Genomic DNA, 10,869 nt, shown 5'->3' with positions numbered 1-10,869 from the left:
TACCATACCTCCAATCAAATCTATTGTGAAATCTATTACTGTTTACTGTGTAGGAATCTCTATCTTGAACCCTGTCTATCTCAAACTTTTTTCTGGTTCCTGTGAGATTTGAGATAGACAGGTTCAACTGTATAGTAGACTCCCCTATAACATGGTAGATACATTCCATGTTATATGAATCCATGTTATACTACATGAGCCAATCACAGCCCAGCATACGGGCTGTGATTGGCTCATGTATTTAAGTGACTCGTACAACACGAATTCATATAACACGGAATGTATCTACCGTGTTTGTATAGCAATTCAAAATTCATTTCTTTCAAGTCAATAATTGCTTGACAAGTAATTGAGTTACTTGATTTTTTCAAAAAAATGTTTCTAACCTAAAATTAAACAAGCCTGTGTCAAATTTAAATGTTTAAATACACTTGAATGAAATCAAATTGGCTGTGTGTAAATTTCTTACCTATTAATATATAGTGATAATATGTAGTTTGTATACTGGTTACTAAAAAAAGTTTTAGGATTTATGTTATAATTATAATTCCAAAAATATTTGATTGTAAACATGAGTTGCTAATAATGTAGCAATATTTCTGTTAATTTAATATGTAATTATTTCATAACGTGTAAACATTATATGTAAAGGTAAAATTCAATATCCTGTAACTTCATTTAATCTGTTAATTTATTCTCACAATATCTATACATTTATGAATACATTAAGAAGATATTTTTTAACGTTTTTGATTTATCAAAGTAGAAAAATAATCAAGCAACTTTAAATTTAGTCTTTTCTTTTATAATTTATGAAATTCGGGCCAAGATAATTTCTTCAAAAATTAAGTTTAAATACGTCATAAACAAATAAGTTTTTACTCTGACAACAAATTTTATATTACATCATTAATTAAATATTTACTCTTGAAAGTATAATTAAAATATCTTAATATTGATATTACAATAAAATTTAATCTGTTTTCACTAAACAAAACACATGATTAAAATATCATAAATACTTATTTTAAATTTTCAAAGAACAAACATCAAACACATGATACACAATAATCAATAACATTTATTACATTTTTGACATTACTTTCAAGAGTAAATTCTCTTTCTAAATAACATTCATATTATTTGAAATAAGCATCACTACATAAAACATGTAGCAGCCTAAGTAAAAGTGCTTTTCACAGAAAGCAATAAAAGAACAATTGCTATTCTTGACTTGATCCTCACATTTACAGCAACCATATTTAAAAACTATATATAATAATTCAAAAAAATAATTTGTTTAAATTGACCGTGTAACAGTCTTTATAGAATTATACTATATATTCTTTTCATAAATACATGATACACATAAGCTTAACTATCATCATAAGTGAGAGAAATATTTACATATTAAAGTGATATAAATACAATATATATATATTTTTCTCTTTAATATATTAGAATTTGCAAATATTTAAATTTATCATAAATCAGCTGTGCTGAATAATTTGAACAGTTTCTGCTAAGCAGCTATTACGTATGAAAAGTTTAAACAGCAAGGACAAAATCTTTTGAAACTGAAACTGTTGGTTTTACGTATATCATAAAAGCATAAAATGCTTATAAATAATTATATGACTAAGCAATATATTTCCACTTGGAAATTTTACTCTATGTGTTGACTGATGTTTATTTTCCTATGGAAACAGGTTTTTTTTTTATCAACAAATATCTAAGTAGATATATTCCTGTAATTTGAAATCAATGGTCCCCTAAAAAAGCATTATTAGAAATGTAGACTTTAATTATCTTGATTTGAAGACTAGATTTTTGTAATGTAAACAAAACTATAGAGGCTGTTTATGCTAATAATTCAAATTACATTTTATGAATTGTTTTAAGACTTCTTTTAATTTTCAAATAGAATTAGTATTTTGATATTCATCACATTGAGTTAATTATAATTTAATTATTTCAATTCATCATATTTCAGATTCTGACGGCATATCCTCAGAATCCCAACTGATATCATCAATATTGGAATTTGACATTAACAATCCTTGACTAGTTGTTTCCATAGATGGTGTTTCTGCATTATTAGAAGATATAATTTTTTCTTTATTGATGCAACATGAAACTTCCCACGAATCTTTGCTTGCACTTTCTTCAGTTATCTCTAGTTTTTCAATTCTTTTATGTTTTTTACAAGACATGGAAATAGAAAATTCTTCACTCATTTGAGATATAGATATCGGACTGTCATCTTGCACCATGGCTTCACCTGCAAGACTTTTAGGAGATACTGAACGAAACTGGCAATTTTCTCTGACACATTGAGACTGTTCTCCTGAACTTGAACTTTCTTCTTGCTCAACATTTATGCCAAGTGATTCAATTTGATCTTGTTTTGGACTTTCTGAAGAGAAGGAATCATCTTCTGATGAAGGGGAAATAGAAAAATCCTGGTTACCCCTGTCAGTGTGTGGCTGTGGTGGGAATGATGTGCTTGACCATGCACTATCATCTGATATTATACTACTTTGTAAGGAACAAGATAAATTATTAGAGTTATCAAAACCATCCTGAGGTGAAATAAAACTACCTTCAATACTATCAGAAAATTTTGATGATTCTTCTACAGTATCATCTTGTTCTAGATTTGTCTTATAAGCTGCAACACTACCAGAAGCTTCTAAAACAACAACAAAGTCTTGGGCTGGTTCTTTTTCATTTTTTTCCATTTGTTCCAATGAACGGTTCTCATCATATTCTGGCTTTCTATGATTATTTTTAATTGAATTTTCAAATAGTTTTTTGATTGGCAATGTTTCTTCTGTTTTTGGCAGTTTGAACCTCCACTTTAATGATTTTCCAAAATGTGATCCATTTTCATCAGAAGATATATCACAAGGTAAACTTTGAGAAATTGCACCATCCTTTTTATTATTTATTTCATCAAAATCTTGTTTCTTTTCTGAGTTTTCACCTTTGAAAATTTCTTTTGAGAATTTTCTTTCTTCATTATTGTCCAATGACTTAATGTGATCTGCAAAGCTTCTGCCTGAGTGAAGTGTAAAACTACGATGTTTTGGATGTTTGGAAATTTGAGAAGAATGTGCTTTTAAAAAGGAATGACTCCTCATTCCCATTTTTCTTGCATTTTCACTAGACAAGGGAGAATTGTCCCAAATTTGCTTCAACTTTTTGCAACTTGGTAGTGTAGTTTCAGAAAGAGATGATGATCTTCTATAAGATTTGTATGATGAAGCTGATAATGAATGATGAGAATTTAATTTTTCAGATGCACTACTACAATATGCATGAAAGCTAGATGACAGTCTTGGAGGAAGTGAGTTATTCTCAACTACTGGAGATGATTCTGAAAAAGAAAAATAATCACATGAAATATATTAAAAATATTAATTGAACAATTTTAAAAGTAAAATATTTATATTTTTTTATTGATTTATTACCATTCTTAATATTTAATATCTGCTGTTTCTGCTACAAATATTAAACACATTAAAAAATTTCAAGTAGTAATATTGAAAATAATTAAATCTAAAAAATAATAAATTTGTTACAACAGTTCTTTCACCTTCAAACTGGGCTTAAAATAAAGTATAAAAACACCTCAAAAAACCTCACTGGCATCCAGCTACAGAATTAAATCATTAACAAATAAATATCAAAAATTTTAATCAGGACTCAGAAGGAGTTTGATTAAAATTAGTGTGAAATTAACAAAAACATTTGTTAATTTCACTGGGCTGCAATTTGAAAAAATGGTAGACTTATAAATTCCCATTGCCGTCCATCTCTGTTTGTCCTTCCTTAATCTCGAGAATAGAGTTAGATAGATGAAAATCAAAACCAGATATGGAAAGTTTAGGAGCAGGAGGCCTTGATTAACTATATTGCACTAGAAGTCACATTATTTCAATTCAAAACTTTTCCCCTTAAAGGAGTTAGATAGATGACTAGCATAACTCTATTGTTAACAAGAAAAGTATGATATACAGGGGCAATACACTACTAATTTGAGGTGGAGAGCATATATTTTAAATTAAATAAATTAAAAACACAATTGAAAATTGCAGCCATGCATTGTGATGATGCCACAATAAAATAATTGCTTATTCTGTAAATGGATGCCAGTGAGGTTTTTTGAATTTGTTACAATTTAACAATTACTATTGTTTTTGAGAATTTAAAACAAAACATGCATATAATATAGACTGTAATAGACTGTAAAGTCATTTAATTAAAATGTTAATATTTCAAAGTCTTAGCTTCAAATTAAATGTATCCAGTTATTCTCAAAACCTATAACAAAACAGTTTTTAGCAGCCAAGATCTTAAGAAAGTTTTTAATCCAGCAATTTGAAATTTATTTCAATGAGAAATTTTGTGACAAATGAAAAATGATGCTAGTTTTAACTATTTCTACTTTGTAATTTCCAAAATTTATTTCTACTTTATATTATAGTTCAATTTCTATATCCATTCTATTTTAATTATACTATCACCAGAGGGACTTTTAATTATTTTTTTTTGCATGTGTATGTGTGAGTATTTTTGGTAATTTTGTGAACAAGGTGGTTACTTTTATATACTTCATCGTTTTCAATTTTGGAAGCTTCTATGACTAATGCAATTTCTAGTGTCTGTTCGAAGGTTAGGTCAGTTTGTTGTAGAATTTTCTCTCGGATGTCAGCATCTCGTAAACCACGTACAAATTGTACTCTTAACATTAGATCTATAACAGATTTTATACAGTCTGCATTGTTACAACTAGACTTGAAATCTGCACTTTTTGAGAGTTGTTTTAATGAAGTCATGTAATTTGAAATGGACTCGCCATTAGTACCAAATCTATTGTAGCTGCACCAATAGAAAGTCTACTATCTTGTTTAGGATGTTCAGATATTGGTTACTACTCAGGGTGCCGTCAATGAATACAGGGCCAAGAAGCTGCTCACCTAAATTCCACACTAACATTTAGGGTAAAATGCACTTAGTGTTGCATATGTCACATGATTGTAAAGCACACACTGCTCAGTGGTGCACATTATGACAATTACACAGACCATTCCAGAAAAACAGTACCTCATCAGTTTCAAAATGCACTGAAGGCATTGTGCTTCATCATGCTATAAATTTAACATCATGTTGTAACACTTAAACTGCTGTGCAGCATTTTGTGCTGTTGCAGATAGCAGCAAAATGGGTTCAATTCATGGCAACATAATATCTGATGTATTTGTGTCCATTGCAATTCACAGTCTAGCCTAGCTTAATCTAATCTAGCCAATGCTAAAAAGATCTATTTTGTCCTTAGATAATATTTAAGTAAAAACCCTGTATATTTACATTATAATAAACACAACAATATACTACTTAAAGCAGGACAACTAAGAGAGAAAGAGCTGAGGGATTTTTCCCTGAGACGAGAAAAAATTAGAAGCCCTTACTGGTTTATACCCTTATAAATTATTATTATTTTTACTAACAGAAAGTCAAATTTTTAAAACTTCTTTTTATTAATCAACAAACATTCTATGTATTTCATTTGTTCAAAAACAAAATAGCAAAAGGGGTCCACTCTATCCCATACAAGTTCTTGACTGTCCTGACTTTCAGTCATCATGTTGTTAAGATTGAACTGCCTTGTACACTTCACTTCAACCACAAATACTCACTCAAATATAAACATCTAAACCTGATAGTTATATATTAAAGCCAAAAATTAATTTAATGATAACTATAAAATTTAGCAAGAGATGGTGCCTAATAATTGCCTCTAATGTCAAATTACTTAGCATTTAATTAATAATAGTAGTAGTAATATAGCCTGATATAATTCTGCAATTGTTTGAATATTTCTAGAGAGAGTATTGAAGCCAAAGTAAAAGAGAAAAGTAAAAGATTTAGAAGAATGGTCCAGGAAATGATTGAGAAAGAAAAGTATCGAAAACTAAAATCTACTGGAAGAATGTCACATTTAGGACGACAATAAAGAATACAGAAAATTAATTCTTCTAACTTGGTAAAGAACTGGAATAATGAGAGGATGATGATAGCATAGATGAGGATGACTAGCCACTGTGGTTACTCAGCTAAATTCGTCAATGTACAATACATTTAAAAGTGAATGAACTTTAAACAACACTAATGTTTCCAATCCAGTTAACAGGTTATTTTCCATTCTGCTACAAACATATGTATAAACAGCAGAGACAAGAACATTTTTTCTGCCTGGCTATATCTCCTTAGTCCTTTCATACCAACCATCAGAACTACAGTCCACCTCCTCTGAGTGTCTACTCTATTGAGGTCTATCCTATCTTCCTTCCAACACCAGCATTCCATTTTCAACTATTTATGCCTGAAGATAGCCACTTAACTAAGTCAAAAACATTAGCATTATTTAAACTTTACTCACAGTTAAAGATGCATTGATTAATTCAACTGATAGCATAGATGATTAAACTTTTTGTCAACATATTGAATGTTAAATTGCTCATTGTAAACAATAATTTTAAAATTACTTTTTAAAGATAATACCCAAATGACCACTAACCAGATAGGGAAGCTAAAAAACTTGAAGTTTCCATGGATTGTTGCAATTTCCATTGCAATTCCTCTTTTTCCATTGCTAGTTTCTTGTTTATATCAGATTCTTTTTCAAAATGCTCTTTTAATTGCTCATGTTCCGTTGAAAGAACACTGTAAAAATAAAGTATTTATTAAAATAGTGACTATATTTTTAAAAACATTCTTAATAATTGATGATAAAAAAATAACAAAAAACAGATATTACAAAATTTTTAACTCTGGATTATTTTAAAATAAAAAACAAACATCAAATTCATTTCAGACTGTCTTAAAAATTCGTTTTGTTTTTATTATACTCCCTCGGCAATAAATAAGGTGTTTATTACTGATTTTTTGTTCTTAAAAATTCCTAGACTATCATCCTTAAAACTATTCACTATGATCTAATAATCAATCACTTAGGATATGTTTCATTTTTGATTTTTAAAAAATATACTAACAAAACATACAAAATACATACAGCAAATATATTTCATATTTGTGATTGCATAGACCAGAATTATTATTGTAAAGTTATGAATCAGCACATCAACATCAAAATATATCATTTCAACATTATAAGCATTTTCCATGAGCACTTGTTAGATAGGTTAATGCCAATTCTACACCCTTGGAGACTATTTGATATTGTGTGAACTGACTTTCTCAGGCAATTACTTATCTCATATTCAGATAAGAGATGAATCACTGTTGCTTCAGGTCAACTCATGTTATAATTATTCAAGATACAGCTATCAAAATTGCCAATTTTCTAGTTAATGACACTGCTTAACATAAGAACTGCAAGACTTTCTGTAAGACTATCTAGAACTGCAGACATCAGTCAAAATGACTGCTATTCTTTTTACAATGACTGCTGCATGCTTTTTACAATTTGAAATTGATTTTATATCACAGTTGTACCATAAAACTGATATAAAATTAATTTCAAATTGTAAGACTCAAAGAATAAATTCAACTTTAAAATGATCTTAATATTATATGGACTCCACTTTTAACTGTACCATTTATTTTTCTGTAAGAAGTCAAGAAGTCAGTGAGACTATTGTAGCTTTATGTATATATAGATAATACAGTCGACTCTGCATAAGTTGACACCTGGATAACTCGTCACTGGTCGGTTACGTAGTGAATTTTTTGTAGTCCCGGCCGACTTACATAGGCATTAATGTTATTAACCTTAAAAAACTCGGTTTATTCAACATCGTTTAACTCGTCACCACTGGATAAATCAACATACTTTTTCTGTTTCACACTTTTTAGAATTCTGATAAGTCAACTCCCCCCCTAAAAATGAGTTCACATCACACAGCTTATTGTACGGTGTGAACAGTCAGCTTATTGTATGGGAGTCGACTTATCAGATGTCAAAAAAGTGTGAAACAGAAAAAGTATGTTGATTTATCCAGTGGTGACGAGTTAAACAATGTCGAGTAAACAGAGTTTTTTAACATTAATAATATTATTGCCTATGTAAGTAGACCGGGACCACAGAAACTGACTACGTAACAGACAAGTGACGAGTTATCCGGGTGTCGATTTATGCAGAGTCGACTGTAAATATAAAATAATATGAATTTACAGGGTGACAATAATTAACCCGTACAAAGTTTGTAGCAATGCTGCACCTGAACTTTTTTACTGTCACCAATTTACATAATATTGTTTAATTTTCTATGATTTCCTGCCCGTGTAGATATACTTTCGATGTAATAAGGGTTAGTTCTTTATTTTTTTAATGGTGTCAAACAAATGTTGTGCAATTTTGGAGCTATTTCGGCAAGGAAAGCATTAATGTGAAATTGTTCGTCTGCTCGGTGTTTCAAAAATGACAGTCTCAGATGCAGTTCGGCGATTCAAGGAGCTTGGCCACAATGGTGACCGTCCCGGACATGGAAGAAAGTGCACTGTCAACACGTCTAGGAACCGCAAGATCATCACAAAGCGAGTTGACTGACATGCGAAGGTCTCCATGAGAAAAATTGCTCGTGAGATCAGAATCAATCGCGAATTGGTGCGTTTAATGGCGAAAAAGGAACTTGTACTCAAGCCCTACAAGTTCCAAAAGGTTCAGCTCCTCACCGATGAAAACAAGTGCGTGAGACTCCAAAGATCCCGTTGACTCAAGCGTCGGGCCGCAGGTCGACAATGGGAGTGCATTCTCTTCACAGACGAGAAGCTTTTCTCCGTACAACCATAAAAACGACAGGAACTGGTCCGCGGGGACTCCTGGATGCTCAGCCGTCATCGAACATCACAAAATCCAATGTCAGTCATAGTTTGGGGCGGAATTTGTGCGAGCAGCAAGACACCCCTTGTTTTCGTCGATCAAGGGGCCAAAATCAATCAAGATGTGTACCACCATGACATTCTCGAGGCTGTGGTACTTCTGTGGGCTCAGCAGCATTTTGGCAGTGCGAAATGGACGTTTCAGCAGGACTCGGCGCCGACACACAGAGCGAAGAAGACTCAGGAGTGTGCAAGGCTCATTTTCCCAATTTCATCTTGTCTGCGGAATGGCCACCATACTCGCCGAATCTGAACCCAATGGACTACAGTGTATGGTCTATTTTGGAGGCCAGGGCCTGTTGTAAGCGCTATGAAAGTTTGGAGTCGCTGAAGCAATCCTTGCGCTGGGAGTGAGACAAACTGTCTCCAGAAGAGCGCGGCCCATCGCTGAGAATTTCAAAACGCGTTTGGGGCTCTGCATCAAAGCAAAAGGAGGCCACTTTGAAACTGGCTGAATATCTGATTAATACATAAAGTATTGTCACTGTTATATGCTGTTGTTTTGACCACAGAAACTGACTACGTAACAGACAAGTGACGAGTTATCCGGGTGTCGATTTATGCAGAGTCAACTGTAAATATAAAATAATATGAATTTATATACATATAAAGGTTTTAACATTAAAATTCCTAAATATAATTTTTTTATTGTATGGTAAAAAAATTTAGTTTTAACCTTTGAGCACGAGATCGTTCTTCTATTAGAGCTTCAAGTTCTTCTTTTCTTGCTCGTAATTTCTGTATTTTATCTCGTGCAATAGGTAATTCTTCCAACTATAAATAGAATTAAATACATATTCAATAAAATTTTATTTAAATATAATTTATAGCTAAAAAATATATATATATATATATATATATAAACAAAAATAAGAAATTAAAATTTTTTCTTTCAAATACTAATCAGCAATTAAGTTATTTAAGCAATTAAGTTTTAAGCAATTATTTTAAAAATTTTTTTACTTTGAAGAATTTAATGTTTTGCCTTATTGTAATTTTAAAACTTTATTGGTTGTTTCTCTATTTTAACTACTGATAATGTCACAATTAAATAATAATGAAAAAATTTTTTTATATTTATTATGAAGCATTTAAGTTTACAATACTTGCAAAATGTTATTAGAAATAAATTAAAATAACAACCTGACATAAATGTATTATTCTAAATAAATTAGAATAGTTATTAAAATGTGAATTTTATTAATAACAATTATAATATATATGACAAATTAATATACAAAACTTGAAAACATTTCAGTAAATACAGTTTAGAAAATATAGTATGAAATTATTATATCAAATAAATTTTTAGTTACATTAATAAATTAGAGATGTTAATTTTTGTTGGAGATAGAGAGAAAGAGAGAGAGAGAGGAGACAGAAGAGCAAGTAATAATAAAAATAAAACTATACCAAAAAAAAATTAAATCTGAAAATCAAATCAAGTGTGAAATAAAAATATCTGATGTTTACAGAGAATTTATAGTTTTATAAAAAATAAATTTTTTGATAAAATTTAAACTTACTTCTTTTTTCATTTCTAAATTTTCTTTTCTTAAACTGCGTATTTCTGTTTGTTTCATTTCCATAACGGTTTTTAAACTCTCAACTTCTTTTTCTAAATCATTCTTTTTTGAAACTAACCACTGAAATTAAAAAACAAGACTTATTTTAAAATTAATTGTATATTTTATAAATTTGACTATAATTTATGCAAAATTAGTTTTTATTTAAAATAAAATTTTAAATATTAACTAATTTTTGTTAATAGTTAAAAAATATTTTAACTAATCAAAAATCAAATTTTTGTAATCAATCACAAAAACAACTGATTTCTAGAAAGGAACTATTTTGGATTTTTTGCATTCAATTAAGTATATTAAAATTTATTATGATTTTAATATGTAACATTTTAATTTAATTTTCAGTGTAGTAAAATATACATAGTAATTTTTTATTGTA

General features: G+C 29.8%; 1 protein-coding gene across 1 annotated transcript in view; it reads right to left on the bottom strand.

Annotated features, from left to right (window-relative positions):
- Nucleotides 1–664: 664 nt before the first annotated feature.
- The window catches only part of LOC136983338 (restin homolog), a 92,465-nt gene continuing 82,260 nt past the window's right edge, over nt 665–10,869 (bottom strand). Inside the window, exons 12-15 of the mRNA XM_067280034.1 lie at nt 10,434–10,553; nt 9,584–9,681; nt 6,584–6,729; nt 665–3,379 (exon numbers count right to left, since the gene is read on the bottom strand). Coding sequence (XP_067136135.1) covers nt 1,983–3,379; nt 6,584–6,729; nt 9,584–9,681; nt 10,434–10,553 — 1,761 coding nt within the window. The 3' untranslated portion in view covers nt 665–1,982. The remainder of the gene's footprint in view (nt 3,380–6,583; nt 6,730–9,583; nt 9,682–10,433; nt 10,554–10,869) is intronic.

Source organism: Centruroides vittatus, unplaced genomic scaffold (genome assembly GCF_030686945.1).
Source record: "Centruroides vittatus isolate TY-2023 unplaced genomic scaffold, ASM3068694v2 contig_880, whole genome shotgun sequence".
Classification (NCBI taxonomy): Eukaryota; Metazoa; Arthropoda; class Arachnida; order Scorpiones; family Buthidae; genus Centruroides; species Centruroides vittatus.
The sequence above is the reverse complement of the archived record's forward strand: the minus strand, read 5'-3'. Positions and strand labels throughout refer to the sequence as shown.